General features: G+C 57.9%; 1 protein-coding gene across 1 annotated transcript; it reads left to right on the top strand.

Moving 5' to 3' along the window:
* Positions 1 to 9,462: 9,462 nt before the first annotated feature.
* Positions 9,463 to 16,589, top strand: EIF4EBP1 (eukaryotic translation initiation factor 4E binding protein 1). Its single transcript, XM_086628121.1, is given in 4 exon segments — positions 9,463 to 9,538; positions 9,541 to 9,609; positions 14,607 to 14,777; positions 16,184 to 16,589. Coding segments are annotated over 4 exon segments (351 nt in total). The 3' UTR covers positions 16,219 to 16,589.
* Positions 16,590 to 19,835: the final 3,246 nt, after the last annotated feature.

Here is a 19,835-nt window from a genome sequence, read left to right as displayed (position 1 = left end):
AGAGCTGGACATGAGCCCACCTCCAGCTGGTCATGAGCCCACCTCCAGCTGGTCCTCTAGCGTAGACCCCCACCAGGGCGAAGGGAACCGCTCCGGCCAGCCCTGCCACCCTGAGCCTGCGCCAGCTGTAAATCACCCTCCTCGATCTTAAGCAAAGTATTTTCCTGCTGGCACTCCTGCTGAAGTGGACGTAAAGTCCCTGCGCTCGATCCATCCGCTCGAGAGATGGATCCAGCCTGTGGATCGAGGTGGTGCACGAGGCTGTGCATCCAAGTGGTGCACGAGGCTGTGCAGGGCCAGCTGGCAGGGAGGAGGGTACCAGCTATCGGACCCCTGCCCAAGCTCCCATGACCTGCCACCGCAGGTATTAAACACAGTTTTAATTCAATCCATAATTGCACCTGTGAGCTCGGCAAGGCTGGCTGGGCCCAGAGAGGGCAGGCAGGGAGTGAGGAGGGGCTGAGGCTCGACAGGAGGAGAGGAGAGACTGGGCAGTGACAGGCAAGCACCAACTTTGCCTCCCAGCATCGTAACACGCAGCACATTCGCACTCTGCCAAGGCTGAGCCGGGCTGATGCTACACTAGGATAAAACAAAAGCTTTTTATAGCTGGGAACTCTTGCTCTCTCTCCCCTGGCACGCCGTTTGCATACTTGCAGTTACAGAACGAGTGATAAAAACCCGCGCATGGTGGGACCCACAGCAGGCACACCGACAGCAGGGGCATGGGCATCCCCCTCCCCAGGACCTAACTGCTCTCCCCTTCGGCTCAGACTTCCTCAGCTTCCCACGGCAGCAGAGGGTCGGGAAGCAAACCCAGCGCGGCAAGTGACGGCACTGACTCTGCCGGCAGAGCGTTTGAGGGGTTTTGCCTGTCTGTCCCCAGCCCTTTCCTGGAGCAGGGGTGCAGGGAGCGGAGCAGGAGAGGCACTGCTGCACCCAGAGAGGTGCAGCTCAGCTTTGCACCAGTGAGAGACGGTGCCAGAGCCCCTCCTGAGCCAGGCTTGTGTTGCAAAGCGTTGCCCATCCACGGAATTCAGAGCCAGAGCCGTGCTGGCGCAAGTCCCCGCCCAGACCAAAGGGCAAGGGCAGCTGGTGAGGTTCACCACCGCAGCCCAGCCAGAGCTGTGAGCCCCAGCACCCTGGGATGGGCACCGCACCCCTGCAGCCTCACCAGCACTTGTCCCCCTCACCGGTTTCCAAAGAAGTATTTCCAGAGAAACAACATGTGCTCTCGGAATGCGACAGTGCCCTTCCTCCTGGCTCACACGTCCCAGCCCGATGGCCACTAAAGCCCTCAAGAGCTTCGAGATACCAGTTACTTACACAGACTCCCTGGGGAAGCCCCGGGCAGGTTCAGGGCAGCAGGCTGGGGCTCCATGGGCACCACTGTCACTGCCAAGCACTGCCAGCCACACCGTGTGAGTCCCACCAGCCCAGGACCCCACAGCTTCCCCACATCCACACCTGCACCAGGGCCCTGAGCAAGCCCTGCCCAGAGACCCCACGGACCCACACCGCCCTGCAACGGGGCTGACGAGACATCCGCTCCGCAGCAAACCCACGCGGGCTCAGAGCTGTGCACAGCACGAAGCCACGCACCGTGTCACCACCTGCACCCCCAGAGCGAGCACCAGCCCCTGCAGGCACCCGGGGACAGTGGGGACCGTGCGACGCTGTACCCTCCGCCTACGCAAGAGCTGCTCAAGGAGCATCATTTTACCCCAAATCCCCTCGGCCGCCTGGTGCGGCGTGGGGAGGGAGCGCGGGGATCGGCGGAGTGGGCACGGGGCCGGGCACTGGGCTTTTGGCAGCGGGTCCTGCTCTGCCCTTAACGGCTGCAGCAGTAATTAGTCTGGGGCTCTCCGCACTGAGACTTCAGGAATAGTTTCCATATCGGATTCCCGAATCTCGCTTTGAAGTTGTTTGGGATTATCTGTCATCATGTTTCCTTGTCAGCACATAAACACGCTGCGAAGAGGCTTCGCCCCGCTGGGTACTGCCTGTCCCAGTAAGGCTGGAGGAAGCCGTCCATAAACTCTCGGCTCTGCAGAAACTCTCCTCCCAAGTGCCGCTCTGGGAGCCGCAGCGCCGGGGCTCAGGCACAGGCAGCGGCAGAACGGGAAAAATCCTCTGGGTCAGAATAATAAAAATCCTAAAACCATCCTGTTTCACCGGCTCTCGTGCAAGCTGCCGTTTTCAGAGCACGGGCTGGTGAAGGTGCGCTCAGCACCCCACCGGACCCTCACGCTTCCCTTCGCAGGGCAGCGCATGTCCCGCCTTACAGGGGTTTAAGCAGATGCTTTGTGCTGTGCATCTGCAGCAGCTTAAATCTCCCAGCACATCTGGTAGGTCCTTTGACCTGGCAGCTGCCCTGGCACAGCCTCCCCAGCAGCCCATGGCAGAGCACGGGGTATAATCCCGGTGCCACCCTGGTGCTGCCATCCCAGCTCAGGGCAAGCCCTGCTTCCCACAGCGGCGGGGACGGAGCGTCCCGGCAGGCTCGAGCTCTGGCGTATTGAGGAGGGGGCAGCCATCTCACACGCTCACATCCTGTTTTCCGAGCAAAGCTCCTGGGAGCAAACGCATCCATAATGATGAAAGAGGCAGAGTGTATCCTGGGCACAGAGAAGGTCAAAGCCCACTGCCGGCTGCCTGCGCGGGCAGGGCTGAGGTCACTCGATTCCCTGTTTATTAGCCTGTTCCCACAGGGTTTTGCCCTACAGACACACAGCTTGGGTGGAGGGAGTGGGGCCCTCCGGGACAAAGGATGAGGCTGGGCAGGGCTGGTGGGTTCCCTTCTCCTCACTTGGGGCACCCCAGGGTGGCTTTGGGGGGACAGACAGGGCTGGAGGGATGGAATCCTGGCACGGTGAATGCAGCCCGTTACCCTCCGCGGCAGTGAGCAGCACCGCGTCTCATGGGAGAGGAGATGGAGGCATGGATCTCTGCTGGGACCGATCCTGCCCTGCCTGGAGCAGACACCCCCGAGGCCGGGCACGGCCACTCGCCGTCCCAGGGCTGCGGCTCATCCCAAGGCTACGCAGCGTTGTGAGAATTAGGGAAAGGGGCATCGAGATCCTGAAACGCAGCCAGTGCCAAAGGCCACACTAAAGCAATCCCGGGTCCTTCTCCTGCCCCCCAAATCCCTGTGCAATAACGTTTTCAGATTTTTGAAAAAAAAAAGAAATAAATAAAGCCGTCTTCTTTCCCATGTTGCTGTGGGGAAAGCCTGTGGCAGCAGCAAGAGCAATGCCTGCGGGCAGTTATTCCTGATTTCCAACACACCTCGTGGCAGGGTCTCGTTTCCAGCAATTCCCACCTCCCTCCAGCCGCAGGTACCGGGACGTGAGTCCTCGTGCTGCCACCAGGATCTGCGAAGGTGTTACTGACGTTTTCACAGCTCCTTCTCCATCATTTCTGGTTTTCCTGCAGCTACTGCTAAAGGAAAAACGGGGAGAGGGAAGGAGGGGGAAGTTTGCAATAGCATTGGTACGGATTTCACAAAGTGTGGAAACCGTCATGAAAAAACAGCAACAAAATGACATCCAGAGGAGCTGCTGCTGCTGCCTCTGCTTTCAGGCGGAGGGTTCCGAGGAGGAGAAGAGCATCCCACGGTGGTTGCCCCCGGCTCTGCCCCGCCTGCGGGGCAGCAGGGTGCGAGTCCGGCCCCACTTTGGGGAGAAAGGCTGTTTGGGGCAAAGCTGGGCAGGAATGGGGGCACAGGTCCCGCTCTTGTGCCGGCAGGAAGGAACGAGCGTCAGCAGCCCCAAGCGGAGCCGCTGCCAGCCCGGCCACGGTCACGGGCCACGGGCCACCGGCCAAACTGCCACGTGCCACCTTGGTGTCAGACCCTGGGTGCTGCCCCGCTGCCTCCCACCCCACATCCTCCCCCTGCTTCCCTGCCCGGGCACCATCCACTGAAGCTCCAAATCGTACCCCACTGCCTGACAGCACCCCGTCTCCCAGCGCTCCGGTCCCATCCCGGGCCCGATCCTGCACCCATCGACCCCCTGCAAGGGCTCAGCCCCAGCTGTGCCGCTCCCGGCTGGTGTTCGCTTCCAGCCCGCGTGTTCGCAGGGTGGGAAAACAACAACAACAACAACAAGGAGGAGGAGGAGGTCAGGCACTTCTCCCCGGCCCTGGCCATGGGTGCAGGGTGGCTCTCATGCCATGGCGGCTATTTTTAACCCACGGGTTCCTCCTCCCTCCCGACATATCTCAAAAACCTCCTTGAGGGAAGCAAATGGGGAAAAGGTTCCTCCTCTCCGGCTGCATCCCGCAGCTCGTGTCGGGCTCCGGGAGAAGCGGCTGCCCTGGCACCCTGTCCCCTTGCCCAGCCCAGCAGGACAGAGACCCCCTGCTCCCTCTGCCCTGGCAGGGGAAACTCCCTCCCCTGGACTGGGAGCCGAGCAAGACTTCCCAGCTCCAGGGGCCCTCATCGCTGCCCGGAACCATCTTTAGTGCCCGGCTCCAGCATCCGCAGCACCTTCAGCCCGGCTGTTTCTCCGGGCACATGGTGCAGGCGGGTGTTTCCATTGGCACAGAGCTCACACCACACTCCGTGCTCGCTGTTACACTGGTGCAATAAGCACTGCGAGCAGCCTGGTGCTCAGCGGCTTAGAGGGGGAGACAAGAACACGGATGAGGAGGTCTCGTGGCTGCAGCAAAAGCACTGGGGATGCGGTGGGAGCCAGGAGGAAGGAGGATCAGAAGTGAAGCCAGTTTCCAAACCTGAAGGCAGAAGCCACCCTGGCAGCTCAGCCTCAGCTCCTGCAGCACCCGCTTCACATGGTATATGGCACGGCCGCGGGGCAGCCGGGCTGCCCAGGGCAGGTTGCTCCAGCGCAGACAGGGAATGGAAACCCTTCCCTGTCCAGGCATTTCTGCGGTTGCAAAGGGCAGCGCCCGGGCAGGACAGGGTGTTGTAAGAGCGGGGAACCTGCCAGCCGGAGCTGCCGGGCTGGCGGAGGGACCGAGCCCCTCCGAGGTCACAAAAGGAATGACGAATATTTTTTTGCTAACTGGCACATGGGTCTTTTGGCTCCCAGAAGTGACTGGAAGCATGAGCGAGGGCAGCAAGGGGACTCCGGGTGCTGGGACCACACGGCCGGGGTGCTGTGCGGGGAGCTGCCTCTGCCCTGGGGAAGAGCCTGGGATCCGTCCTGAAGGGCAGGCGGATGGCTCAGGAACATTTCCATCCCCAGGCCAGGTTCCAGCCCCATCTACGGAGCAGGCTGGAGCCGGCTGGCACGTGCAAATGCAGCCACCGGCACGTGCAGAGGGATGCTGGGCACCGAGCAATGGGCACGGATGTGAGCCTACAGCTGATGGGTAAAAGCTCCAGATCCAGAGATGCATCCCAGCTCCCGGGAGTCTGACCTGGTGCCATTTTCTCACCCTGCTCCGTTTTTCCCCCCTTCAGTTGTTTCTGCTGGGCCTTTCCCCCACAAGCAGCCGGAGAGCCCCAGCTCTCCATGCCAGACGCTGGTGTCAGGCGTGTGCCCACGCCATGCCAGCCCACAAGGACGTCCCTGCCTCTGCCAAACTTCCTTTGCAAGAGCGTGAATCAAACAGCACATCCCAGGGGTGCGTTATGGGGTGCTGAGCACCCCTAGCAAGTGCCAGCCCTGACCCAGAGGGCCACGGTCCGGCCGAGCCCTGGCCAGGGTTTTCCTGCCCAAGGGCTGCGGGCAGGGCGGGGGTGCACTTCCCACGGCAGGATGGGCTTGTTTATGGGGGCAACTTTTATCTGCAGGAACAGCCCTTGGGCGGGCAGCGTGGATGGGTTTGTCGTTATCTCTGCCGGCAATCCGAGGGGAATGTAAACACGGATGGGGTGGAATGCGGCCGCACAGGGACATCCTCACCGCGGGGCGGGGGTCAGCGTGATGGGCAGCAGCACCCGGGGACCCACCACCGCCCCATCCCGCTGGTTCTCCCCATGGGAGAGCTGAGTGCGGCGTTGGGCTGGAGAGGACCCAAATCCCCGAATCCACGCAGCCGCAGGGATGATGGATGGGGCGAGACGAAAGCCGCCAGTCCCTGCTGCCCACCGTGCATAAATTTATCCTCCCCTTGGTTTATTTTCTTCCTGCCTCCAGCAAACCCCCCTGTAATCAGCAGCCCGGTTAGTATTGGTGGAAGTGCCACCGTGACAACTGCCCCTCGCTGCCCTTCCCCAGAGGCTGCTCTCACGCCAGGGCCGCAGGGCAGTGGGCGAGGGGCTGCTGCCCGCGGCAGCCCCAGCTGTCATGGTGCAACAAAAACTTCAGTATTTCATGACTTACAAGCCGTGTTTTCCATAAGCCACGAGGCAAATGTCCCTCCCTGGGAGTCTGCTGGAGGAGAAAGAGCTTTACAAAAAGCCAACGCTGCTCAGGTAAAAGGGATTCGAACCAGTTCAGCAGCAAAGACGCTGCAGCTACTGGTGAGCGGGTGAAGGGATGGACACCTGTGAGAAGCACTTCTGCTCCTGATTTAGAAGGCAGTTAGTCGATAAACCAGTATCACAGGAGGATGATGAAGGGCTCTCCAGCCCCGTTAGCTGCCCAGGGAAAGGGCAGATAAAATGCCCCAGAGGTGAACATGGTGTAAACAGGGGGTGCTGGTGGCTTGGGCAGGTGAACACTGTGCCTTCAGGTGCTGGCAGCGCCAGGGCAGCAGAGCTGCTAGCCGGGGGCTTCTCATGAACCCCCCGGCCAGGAGCATCCCTGGTCCCTCACATGCTGCCGGGAGCACTGAGCTCTGGTGGGTGCTGGGACAGTGATGCCGTGGTGGGGCTGGGGTCTCCACATCCTTTCTGTCTCTTTCTCGGAGGTTGCCCCCATGCACAGAACCCCAGAGAAATGCTGGATGTCCCAGCAACAGGCAGCACAGGGGTCCTGCCCGCCTGGAGACATCACTGATTTATTGTCCGGGGCTGGTTGTTCCCTGGCCCTGGCTCCAGGTGGTTTCCCCTTTCTTTCTTCTTGCTTTTTTTTTAATCTCCAGCCTGTGTGGGAAATGGGAGACAGAGACGGATGAGGAGGAAAGGCTATTGTTAGGGCTCTGGGCTGTGCATCCCAGACCGGCTTGCTCAGTGCCGGATGGTTTCTGGGGAGGTCTTGCCAGCCGGGAGATTGTATCAGCCGAGTCCGGGAAGGAGGTCGCTGCCAGCCCGGGAGAGCAGCATGTTCTCCATGATGGGCTGGAGCTCCGCAGAGCCCAGCAAGGGCAGCAAGAGCTGAGCATCCTCATCCTTGCTCCGGGATGGGGACTGGCCGCCTCCTGCTGCCCAGCTCTGCTGCAGCCTTTCGGGTCTCCTGCACACCCCAAGTGCCGTGTTGGAGCCCCCCAGATGGGGATGTGCCTGGAGTCTCACGGCACAGAGAAGCCGTCTCTGCAGCACAGAAAGGGTCCAGTCCCCTGAAGGAGCATCTCCAGAAAAGGCATTTTGTGGGATTTTGAGTGCCCTGGAGGTTTCCCCCCAACACTGTTGCAGCAGTCCTTGCCCTCACCCTGAGCCAGGGGTGCTCCAGGTGCCAAGGGCAGACACCCCGATGAAGCGAGGGCTCGTGGCCCCCTGCTCCACCCTGGCCAGGATGTGCCCTTGAACCCTGACCCCCCTCCAGCTTCTTGACCCCGTGATGGTCCATTCTGTGGGAGGAGGAGGAGGAAACAGCAGCGGACCTTGTTATTCGGTGGCCGGACACCTCGCTGGGTTGGGGGTCACCGCTGATGTCATTCAGCACGGCCGGATATGTTATTTTCCTGCCCCAGCGCCTGGTAATCGATTCAGCAGCTGGCACAGGACAAGGGCTGCCTGCCTGGCACTGCAGCCTGCCCGGGTCCCAGGAGTTTTTGGGGGGCACCACAGCCTGCCTGGGGGTCCTCGGGGGGCACCACAGTCTCTCAGAGTCCTGGGGGTCCTCAGGGAGCAGAGCCTTCAAAGCACCCTTCTCCATCCCCCAGCCTGGCAGGAGACCACTGCGCTGGCCACACAAACGCTGCCCTGGAGAAAGGGCTCAGAGCCCCCCGGGGACCCCCAGCACCCCAGGGCTGGACCGCGGCTCCGCAGGGATGAGGTTTCATTCCCCAGGGATGGGGCAGTGGTCGGGGGGCTGCAGGAGCTGGCTCAGCCCTGGCTGGCCGGGCTTGCCCGAGCCGAGCGGGGGCCGAAGCAGGCAGGGAAGGGGGCAGACGGTGCGGCCGGTTTGGCCGTGGCCGGCCGCGGGCCCTGGGCCAGGCTCCGGTGCGGCGTGCGGCAGCCGAGCTCCATCTGTTGGAGCCGGGGGGATGGCGGGGTTCGGGCAGGGCGGGGGCTGGCTGCGTCCCACCGCCCCCGGGCCAGGACCCCTTCCCAGGGACGGTCGTTGCCACAGCCCCCGCCACCACCGCGGTTCCCCAACGCGGGCGAAACGCTGCCGAGACGCTGCCGGCTCCGCGCCTCCCGGCCATCGGCAGGTGTCAGCACCGGGCCGGGGTCCCCGCAGCCCTGCGGTCGCTGTCGGGGGCGCGGACGGAGCTGGAGGGATCTTCCAGGGGGCTAGAAACGGTGCGGGGTCGGCATCGGCTGCACTGGCGTAGCGGGGGCGCTGGGGGGGCTGCCCCCGTCCCGGCCGTGCCACCCCTCTGACAAGCCCGGGGAGCCCCTTTCCCCCCGCTGGCGGGCAGGGCTGAGCCGCTGGCACTCGCCACGCCAGTGAGCAGGGTGGTCCTACGGGCGGGAGTCCTCGTGCCTCCTCCTCCCTGCTCGGGAGGCTTCGTGCCAGGGCTTCATCCTAAAGTTTTAAGAAAAAAACCTATTTTTTTTCACTGCCCCGAGGCCCGGGCAGCCCCGACCGGAGCAGTCCCGCGCAGGGTGCGCCCCAGACCCCGCCCGCGGCACGGCGTGGGGGTGCCCGACACTTGTGCAGACGCTGTGTGGCCCCCCCGGCCCCTCCCGCGTTTGCTCCCAGCCCCTCCGGAGGTGGCAGGGCCATTTGGGATGGAGGTCTGCCACCCAGGCGGGCAGACATCTGTCCCCCAGGGTTCACACCGGGACCTCCCACAGGGGCCCCCCCGGCTGCACGCCCCGCGTGGGGCAGGCGGGGGTCACTAAGCGGGGGGACACCCCCCGGGCGGGCAGGGGGGCAGGGACCCCCGCCGGGAGGGGTTAGCGCTGTCAGCGTCCCTCTGCGGACCCCGTGGGGTCACTGCAGGGCGCTGGGTGCCGCACGGGGCGGGCAGGGGGCAACGCGCTCCCCCGGGAGCGGGGGAGGACAGGCGCTGGGTGCCCCCGGGGCGGGCCGGGGGCACAGGGACCCCCGTGCGCCCGGGAGGGCCCCGCCCCGCCCAAGCCACGCCCCCTCAGCCGAAGCCCCGCCCCCTGCACCGCCCGTCACTCTATTTCCCGCCGCGCCGCGCGGCGGAAGGGGCGTGCCCCGGGGCGGAAGCGGCGGGCAGGGCGGGCCGGGCGGCAGCCGCTCCGATCGCGGTGCCATGTCGGGCCGCTGCTGCCAGGGACAGACGCCGAGTCGCGACATCCCGGGGCCCGGCAAGCGCCTCGCCCTGCCCGACGGCGCCCGCTGCCGCCCGGCGACTACAGCACCACGCCGGGGGGCACCGTGTTCGGGACCACGCCGGGCGGTGAGCGGGGGCCCCGCGGGGGGCGGGCCGGGCCCTGCGGTGGGGCAGCGGGCCGGGGGCTCTTACCCCGGGCGGTCCGGGGGAGCCCGTTGTGTCGGTGGGCGGAGTCGGGGGCTCCGGTTCCCGGGGGGCTGTCTCCCCTTCTGCCCGGGGAGCCCGTGCTCCGCCGGGGGCTGTGCGGGCGCTCGGGGGCTCCTGGCCCGATGGCGCTGTGGGGGAGCGGCTCCCGCGTTGACCGGAGGCTGTACGGGGGGTCGGGGGGAGCTCTCGTTGTGCAGGCGGGGCGCAGGGACGGACCCCCGTTGGGGCAGCAGCTCGCCGGGCGGCGCGGACGTTCTCCCTTCCCTGGGCGGTGTTCTGGGGGTGACCGGGTGCTGGCGGGGGGGTGCCCCCCTCCCCGGCAGGGTTCGGCTCGGCAGGGTCCGGCTTTTCCCGGGGAGCTCGGCGCCGCTGTGCCGTGAGGGGTTCCACCTTCCCGGGAGCGCACCGGTGCCGCGAACCGGCCTCTGCCCGGGCGGCCGTGCTGCCCCGTGTGCCCCTGGGCAGCCTCGCCGGGAGCAAACCCGGCCTCCACTGCGAGTTACTGATTAATTCTGGTATTTGCTCTTTCCTCTGGCAGCAAGTGAACCTGGGGCTCTTTTTTCTTTCCTTCCTCATCCCAAGCTGCTCCAGCTTCTGAGAGCGCGGCGCACGAAGGCGGCGGCTGGTTCCTTCTGTGCTGCCAGGCTCGTGCGGCACGGGACTGCCAGGACTGGCATCTCGTAGGGATCCCATCTTCGGATGAGAACAAGCTGGTGGCGAGGGTGGCTGTGCTCGCCTGCGAGCTCAGTGTTTGTTGTAGCTGCACGTCACGGGTTCTCTGTCCCTGTGCGCTGCAGCAGGGACACCGTGTGCAGAGCTCCCGAAGGGCTCATCCATCTGGGAGCCTTTGCATCCGCACCGCTTGGTCGGGTGTTTATTTTGAGGAGTTTGGTTTTGGAGACAAGCAGCTGCTGTTCCAGATGATGGCACTGGGCACCAGACCAGTTGTGTGTATTTCCAGCTACAGCAGCTGCCCACACTCCCATTGATTGGTGATTTGAGATAACTTTTTTCATACCTTTAAGAATTTTTCCCCATGCTGCTACATAAAAGATCAATGTGAGCAGCAGGAATGATGAAACTGAACTTGAAGTTCAGCCAAAAGAATAAACTAAATGGGAGGAGGTGGATGGATGTTTTGTTCATCCCTCAGACCTACTGGTCTCTTTACAACACAATATTTCAGGGGTTAAAACTTAGAGGAGGAGGAAATTGGCATTGCTGACTCACATGTTTTTGTGTTTGTGCAGAAGAGCTTGGTTGGGGAACTAAAGTTCTTGTGTTGTTTTTGCCATATGTTCTCTCTGCTCTGAAAGCAGCAAATAACTGAAGTGCTTCCATGACACTCGCGGTAATTATGCCATGGAAGGCAGAAGAATGAAAATGCCTTTCTCAGCGATATTCATGTGCTCTGAGTAGCAGAATACAAATGAACCATTAAGAGTGCTGTGCAGAGTAATGAGCCTTCCAGGACTATCATCTCTGCTGGAGAGTTACCGAGTGTCTGGAGCACGGAGGAGAAGCAAACAGCGTTTATTGTGAGGGCGTGCGCGTCCGGCGAAATCCACAGCCACGGGGTGCTTCAGTCTGTGCCCAGCCTGGCTGTGGGTGCTGGCTGCCCACCTTCAGGTGCTGGATCTGGGTGCTGAAAGGAGGAATGTTTTAAAGCTCCGGAAGGACTTGGAGTGGATGTTAGTCTTGGGTCGTTGGTCTGTTTGTAGTCACTGTTGCAAGAATTCCTTGTCCTGCAGAGTCTGGAAGAGCTCTCGAAGTCAGTTATCGGTACGTTTCACAGCAAACTCCCCAGATGGGTGCACCAAAGTGTCACTTTAAAGAGTGCTGGGGCCAGGCCAGTTTGGACTGGGGGAGCCTCTCTGCTGTCTGGGCTACGTTCTCCTCCCCTGTTTTCTGCTAACCCATTTATCCACTGATTCGGGCAGAATTTGTGTTTGCATTGCTCCTTTGCAGGTCAGCCCTGACTGCTGTGAAAATAATCTTGTGTTTCAGAACCACTTGCTTTAGGTCCTTCCGTTCAAAACATTCAGCGTATGCGGGAAAGTCTGACCTTTCCTGCAAAGCAGTAGGTTAAGTCTGAAGAGTCAGAAGAAAGAAGCAGATCAAACTTGTCGTGCAAAACCTCTGACTAATTTTGGAGAAGAACTGAGGACTGTAATCTCTGAAGTCATCCCTTTGGCTGTAGGCAGTGCTGGGAATGTGAGTGATGGAAAAAGGGCTCGGTGCCAGCGCTGGAAACCCCAGCAGCAGTGCTGGGGGACTGAAGGCTGTTGGAAAAGTGGTTCTCCACAGCTACGGTACGCTGAGCTGTGTGTGTCCAGCAGCCAAGCTTATTTTTGGAAAGAGCAGGGGAACACTCGCTTTTCCAGCTGTCAGGCACTTACAGATCAGCTGTCTCGTTAGCACCTTTACTCTGGTGTGGCTTTGCTTGTGCTCAAATCCACCAGCTTTTCCTGCTAGGATTTTTCACTGTGCACAACACTGAGATGAAGTTCTTTGGCAGGTTGCCTTTGACTCCCCAGAAGTGTTGAAGTGACTTCTAAAATGCAGTTTGGATAAAAGGGGCCCATCCGAGCAGGGCAGACAGTCATGTCTCATGATGCTCCGAAGTGTCCTCCCTCTCATCCCGGTAGCAGGGCAGTGGCACAGCCCACCGTGCAACTGGTGTGAGTGAGCAGAGTTTTTCTTTGGTTTGGTGCCAATGATGGGAGGAAAGGACTTGATTTTCCTTTTTCAGCTCCCTTCACAGATCTCTCAGGACTCTGTGATCCCCTCGGAAAGGGATGGTGGAATAAAGAAATTCCCTGTCCTCTGACAGCACAGGCAGTAGCTGTTTTTCTTCCAGCAGTCAGCAGAGGTGAAAAATCAGCGTGGAGGAACGTGTAAGAGGTGAGGTGTCACCTGTAAGCACAGTCTGTTCTCAGTTTCCCTTTGTGCCTCTCCTGGCTCCTCACCAGCTTGCTGAGGGCACATGGACACGTTGTCTTGAATAGAGCCCACCTGCAGCACTGCTGGGGGGTCCTGCCAGCTCGGCCTGTTGTGAGCCGAGGTGCACCGAGCTGCTGTGGTGCTCGCCGCGGCAGTGATGCCCTGGTGCTCGCAGCACCTTTTGTAGAAGGAGCTGCCTCCGGAGCTGCTGGAGGTGTCAGCTCTTTGGGATGGGATGGCTCTCAGAGCAGCGCCTGTGCCCCAGTCAGCACCACAGTAACGGGCATATTTGGCAGGAAAGCAACAGGATGTTTTACTCAACACTCCTTCAAACCTGGTGTTTCATCCTGATGGAAATACTCAGTGAGTCAAATTCTCATCCAGACTTTCCAAGTTGCACCGTGAGGCGCTTGGTTACACCACGGCTTCAACACCCAGGGCTTTCAGGGAGCAGAGCAGCTCCCACGGTGCAGTCAGTACTACATACAGACCCTTACAACAGGGGGAGAGCTGCTGGTAACTCAGCTCTGTGCGCTGGAAGGAGCCCTTTATGGCCTCGGGCTGTGCCTGCTGACAGCGTGGCTCCGTGTCGCACTCCGGGTGTCTGCTTTCGTCAGCTCTGGGCTTGTGACTGTCAGAGGAACCTGAGCCAGGCGTGGAAGCTCTTGTCCACCTGAACTGTGCTCCTGATACTCAGTACATGAGCTGCAGTTCCAGGAAGCCCCGTCCTCGCCTCTGCGAACCTCCCAGGAATTCCGCGCTCAGCTCGCGGACGAGGCGCCTGCCTTCTCAAATCCGGCTGAGTGCTCCAGCACAGTTCTGAGTTGGGTTACATCTCCCCTTGGGTCTAGCGAAGGAACTCAAAATCTTTTAGTGAAAAGAGGTTTCCAGTGGTTTGGAAACTCATTAGGAGAGCGTTCTTGAAGCAGGATATCCAGCTGCGCTGTTTTGTAGGCGTGCTTCAAAGTAAAGTGAGTTTCATGTTCCAGGACAGATGTTAATGGGAGCTTGTTTCCCTGCACGTGTGTGCTTCTGGTTACTGCTTTTCAGGGAGGGCACAAGAAGTTGCCTTTCACTCTTGCTGGAACAGGAGCAGAGCAGTAAGGGCCTGATCCAGAGAGGAGGTTTGCAGCCTTCCTCTTGGGGGAAGAAAAACTGTTTTTTCAGTAACTTCTGGGTTATGGCTGCAGTTGTTTGGAGGGATCTCTTTCCTGTGTGGGTTTTTGAGCTTTTTCCAATGTAATTCCTTTACAAGGAACGGGCTGTTCAGTCCAGCGGTATTCCTAGAAATCCGTGCCTGGAGCCGAGCTCTGCTGCTCCGCGGAGGCTCGCTGAAACGTGCTGGAGCTGGCGTGTTCCACGTAGGGCACGGGGAGTCGGGTGTCGCCTGGTTAACCATTAAAACAGATGGGCCCTTTGACAGGTGGGTGTGCTGGGCAGCAGCACCCGGTATGCAAGAGCAAACGCCCGTGCAGGCGTTTCTGCTGGGCAGTGCCCAGGTGGTGTAAGGACACGGCGCCTTGTCCTGTTCTACCTGACCTGGGTGCTTGTGCCTGGCTGCAGTTCTCAGCCCTGGGCAGCTCAGAAAAGCCTGTTGTGTTTGTGTGTGGAGATTAAATTCGATTTACTGTTTCCTTTGGGCGGTGTTGGGACGTTGAGTGAGGTAGAAAGGGCTGTGCTGTTGTGTCCGGTGTCAGTCTGGGTTTTGGAGTCTTCTCTCCATGCAGCAGACCAGTAGCATTAACTATTACTTGGGTACCTGATGCTTCATACCTTTATTTTGGCAAATACAGTGTTAATGGTATCTGGCTTTCCTGTAAAGTAGCACCAAATGAACAGAGTAAGTGCTAATTAACAGGCAGCACTTCAAATATGGCTCCTGCTGTTCTTGACACACTTAGCTGTGACGTTGGCCCAGCTGTACTCGTGCATCAAAACGCTAAAAACTGACAGTGTTCTCTTCTCGCCCCCAGGTACCAGGATTATTTATGACCGTAAGTTTTTGATGGAGTGCCGTAATTCTCCAGTTGCCAAAACACCACCTTCCGACCTTCCGGACATTCCAGGTGTTACCAGCCCAAATGTGGAGGAGTTGAAGATTGAGAACAACCATGTCCAAAACAGTGATGAGAAAGTGAGCGCAGGTGAGTGCACCCGAAGAACCACAAGTTCACTCACTGGGTTTGGGAAACTTTGCTGTTTCCTAGAAATACAGAAGTTTGCACATGGACTGGAGCTAGGAGATCCTGATAAGCTGCAATCAATAGTCTGGTAGCCTCTTGCAAAATCAAAGTGTGCTTGATGTCACTAGGTGATCAGGGTCTTGTGGGTTCTGCTGTGGTCTGCAGTAATGTGACTTCTTGATTAGTTGAATGTAATTTGTTACAATCACTTAATTCTCATTAATTTAGCATTTGGGAAACTTGCCACATTAATAGTCCTGTGGTGAGAGAATGGGTGCAGCTGTTGCTGCCTCTCTCCATTCTGGACCATTTTGCAGCTGCTTTGCGTTTTTGAAAAATGAGAAGATCAGATTACAGTTCAGAGTAGGATTTGTTTGGGGTTTTTAATATCAGCCTGATTTGCAATTCCTCCTGCCTTTTTTGATACTGAGGCTTCCAGCGTACAAGTGAGCTCTGCTGATGTGGCTGGATGTGATACCTGAGCTGTGTGTGCTGATTCTCCAATGTCTGTTGCTGTCTTTACAGGGTTCAGCAGGAGCTTGCAGGTGTGCATAGGGCAGCAAGGTAGAGGTTAGACCACAGGAGAACAGAGGTCCTTGGCCACTTTGGGCACACAAATACTGAAGGCACTCTAGTAGCAAAATGAACAAGTATTGCTGTTGAATGTTTCTTTTTTTAAAATAAAGCTATGTGAGATTACTTCTTGAAGCAACCTGAAACTACAGAGTGTGGTTATTTATCTTCTTTCTAAAAAGAGATCTGGATGCTCATGAGTTGGCGTCCATCCTCACTCTAAGCAAAATCGTTCCAGAGTCAGTATTGCTTAATGGTTTTATTACACACCATTGTGACCTTTAGTGGCTCACTGGATTCTCTGGCAAACTGGAACGCAGGCTGTGTGCTGGATGCCAGCTTGGTTGTGACTCTTCCAAAGAAGCCCTGTCCTCAGGAATAGACCATCCCTGCTCACGTTGGCATCCTGTCAAATGCGTGAGCTGTGGTAGCAGCTGTACAGATCACAAGTTGTGGAATGTGCATTTGTGTCTTTGGTAACAGAAGCTTATACCAGGGATTGTCATCAGCATTATTCTTTATGTTCCTTTTTACAAGGAAATCCGGGGTAGAAATAGATTGTTTAAAGGGCATCTTCTCTGCTTCTGCTCTTGACTGCCTGCAAGATCTCTGTGGACAGAGTGTTTTGCTTGTACATGATGGTTTTCATATCAAACTTGATTCCTGAATGCAGCTTTTAAGTCCAACTTCCACATTTCTGAAGCGCAGCTGACAGTTGTTTCTTCCATAAAATATTTGGTATTCAGTGTGAAACTTTGAGGACTCATTTGTGGGTTGTGTTTTGTCCCTCTCAGCAGGTGAGGAAGAGCAGTTTGACATGGACATCTAAAGCATGTGCCCTGAGAGTGCTGATCCAGTGAAGAACCAGGACTTTGTCTTGAGGATTCCCACCAGCCAGGCTTAAAAGTAGCCCATGCCTTGAGTGCCTTCCTGCTTCCTGGGAACGGCAGTTTCTTCCCTTCCGAGAGCAGAGTGTGTCCTGTTGCAAGGACTGAGCCTCAGCCTCTCCGTGTGGGTGCCAATACACAAGTGCAGCCCCTGATGATGATGATGATGGGCCTTGGAGTGCCGGAGGAGACACTCTCAATGATTGTTTTTGTTTCCAGTTTTATGCTTTTGTTAATCATTTTAATACTGTAAAGTTACAGAAATGCAATACAAGGGAGAAATAAAATCATTTTGAGTCTCCTAGTATGGAGATTACTGCAATAAATGTGGCTCCTGTCCTTTATTTGTTCGCAGCAACAAGGAACCTGTTGCAGAAGAATCACAGAACGGTTTGGGTTGGAAGGGACCTCAGATCATCCAGTCCCAACCCCCCTGCCATGGGCAGGGTCACCTTCTGCTACACCAGGTTGCTCAAAGCCTCATCTATCCTGGTCTTGAACACTTCCAGGGATGGGGCAGCCACAGCTTCTCTGGGCAACCTGTTCCAGTGCCTCAGCACCCTCATGGAGAAGAATTCCTTCCTTAGATCTCATTGAAAACTCCCCTCCTTCAGTTTAAAGCTGTTGCCCTGTGTCCTGTCACTACACCCCTTGTCCAAAGCCCCTCTTCAGCTTTCCTGTAGCCCCTTTAGGTGCTGGAAGGTCTCCCCGGAGCCTTCCTTCTCCAGGCTGAACAGCCCCAACTCTCTCAGCCTTTCCTCATAGGAGAGGTGCTCCAGCCCTTGCATCATCTTTGTGGCCTCCTTTGGTGCTGTGCACAGCCTTCAGATGAACACTGTGCTCCTGGGTTTCCCCTGGAATCAGTGGCTGAGATGCCCTGAGCCCTCTTGCCAGAACATCTGTGTGTGCCCCATGTCCCACGCCTGGTCACTGCAGGAAGTTTCAGTGTGCTCCAAAATAGTTTGCAGTCCCCTGCGTGTTTCCAGACGGTTCTTGTGCAAGGTTGTGGTGCAGGTGTTGGGGCTCCTTCTCTCGCCCACCCTGACAAGGGGCCGGGTGGCAGGTGGAAGCAGCCGAAATGGGTTCAGCAGGAGCCGCTGGAGCTGAGCCCTGCGGAGAGGGTCCCTGGCTCAGCTGCCTTCTCCTGCCCTGCCAGGAAAAACCTGAGCCTCCAGCCTGTGCCGCAATTCCTGCTCCCCAAACGGCGGATCTCTTCCTGCATGCGAGTGAGTGCTTAACTGTAATGTTTTCTGCTGGGTTTTTGATTCCACACTGAAACTTTTATGCTGTTTTACGCTCGTTCCTCCTTTCCCTAACTTGTTGGGCAGGGATTAAGACTTCGTGTTGACCTTTGGAAGAGAAAGAGGTTTAATGGGAAGGCTGGGAATATGTCTGTTTGGTTTCGAGAAGGGAATTTTCATCTGAGAAAGTAATTTTTCTGTGAGAGTGGTGAACTTGAGGCCCCAGATCGAGTGTCCATGTTCCCAGTCTCGGCAGTGTTAGGGAGCAGCCTCTAACACTGCCCCGCTACCGCTTTGGAGAAGTGTGAATGGCTGAGGCATCTCAAAGAAGGAGAATGCATATTAGGGCATGGCCCGAACCTCAGACTTCCTAAAAGACAATGAGTGTCTGTCCAGATCAGTCTTGGTAGATAGCATTTAAATATCTGCTAATTAAGCTCAATTGTGGCATTACGATACGCAAGCCTTTAATAATGGGTAACAGAAGAAACAGAGACAAAGCCATTGCTGCAGATAAACTTGCATTTTTGTAAAGATAAGATTAAGTGTTTCTCTGAAACCTTAATGGAAGAGATTCAAATTTATTGCCCTCAGGTGTCACTTTATCAGTCTTGCAGCTCCATACCAGCTGCTGGGGTTTGATATGATGTATGTTTAGAAAGGAGCTGCTGTCGCTGCTGGAATATGACCTGCAGCTGCCACTGACTTGTCCTTCTTGCTAAATTAGTGTTTCCAGATAGAAATGGCACTGCTGGATCATCCTGCTGCTGACAGCGTTGTGCAGCAGCTCAGCCCGACGTGTCGTCGGAGCCCTCCGAGGTCAGCACACGCCACAGCAACCTCCAGCTCTGGCATCTGGGGGAGGCAGCAGCAGGTCGGGTTTTACAAAAACTTACTGCCTTGGTAGTAAGTTAATTCCAGTTGCTTTACAGAAGTCTAAAAAAAACTGAGACAGACTCGTGGGGTGGTGGTTGCAATAATTAAGTCTGTGCGCTCAGTGCTGGGGGTTGTTTTCCTGCTCTGCCCTAACAAAAGTGTTTGTAATTGGCTTTATAACTGACAGAGTTGTGTGGATGTAACCCTTGGAAAATAGGTTTCACTGGAAAAGGAGCTCTATAAACAGGATGGGGTTTCACCCCTCTTACTTTCCTGGAATACTCAGCTATGACACCCGCTTTACCTCCCTGTAAAGTACTGGGAACACGGGGCTGTCCGTGCGGCTCCCCGCAGCTGCCTGCGTGGCACAGTCGTGCCCAGCCCCGGCGCTGGGCTGGCACAGGACGGCGGGCAGGGCCCAGGGCTGCTGTTTGCAAAGCAGCCGTGAGATCTGGCACTCGCTCTGTGCCCGCTCCCTTTACCGGGCAGCGTCCTGCGTTACCCAGCGGTGAGGTTTCGATGGGGGACGTGGTGCCGGTGACCCCGGCTGACCCGGGCAGCAGAGCTGTCCTGGGCCCCCCTCCGAGATGCCCCCGCAGTGGTGCCATCCCGAGCCACGGGCTGCGCATCCAAGGGGCTCTGTGGGGAGAAACAAGCTGATTTCAGCCTTTCTGCTTATTTCGTTGTGAGTTTCTGACCCACAGCAGCCCAGATGTGGACGGGACCCTCGTGTTGGGTTTTTATGTTGGTACAAAAGTGACTGCGTGTTTTTTTTCGGAGTGAGTGTCAGCTATTGCAAGCAATGCTTTTAAATTCTGTTCCCTGGCACCCCCCACCAGAGGGTAACAAGTGTTTAGGTGTTAAGTATTTTGTCCGTGCCTGCGACAGCTTTGCATCGGTATCTGCGTGCTTATGTAGATCCGGGGGGAGCATCAAAGCGCCAGGTGCCTCCGACAGCGATTCATACCCGATAATTCGGAGAGAGGAGAGCACCCTGCGAAGCACCCGGCCAGGTGCGACAGGGGTCCAGGAGGGTCAGGGCTCCTGCTGCCTTCCAGAGCGGGGCCCTGGGGCCACGGGCACGTCAGCACAGTCGAGTCGCTGCCGAAGCTGTGGGTGCTGGCGCGGTGACGTGACACTTGTGCACATTTGCTCTCGTGCAGTTTCTCCCAAGCCTGTGCATCGAACTCCCCTGATTGTGGCGTGCCCTGCTGTGGTTCATCACAGCTCACCTCCTCCCTTACACCCCTCTCCAGTGCCACATCCTTCAGCTGGGCCTTTTTGGATCCATCACCTGCTTGCGTACATGTTCCCAGCGCTCCAAGCTTGTGTAAGCCGTGTAAGGAGCAGCTCAGTGTTTCCCGGGCAATCCCTGCTTGACCAGGGTTTGCTCCTCACCTGGCACTGGCTCTGACAGGCTGAGGGACTGCGTTTGGTGTGGT

This window comes from Tauraco erythrolophus, chromosome 29 (assembly GCF_009769465.1).
Source record: "Tauraco erythrolophus isolate bTauEry1 chromosome 29, bTauEry1.pri, whole genome shotgun sequence".
NCBI lineage: Eukaryota > Metazoa > Chordata > Aves > Musophagiformes > Musophagidae > Tauraco > Tauraco erythrolophus.
The sequence above is the reverse complement of the archived record's forward strand: the minus strand, read 5'-3'. Positions and strand labels throughout refer to the sequence as shown.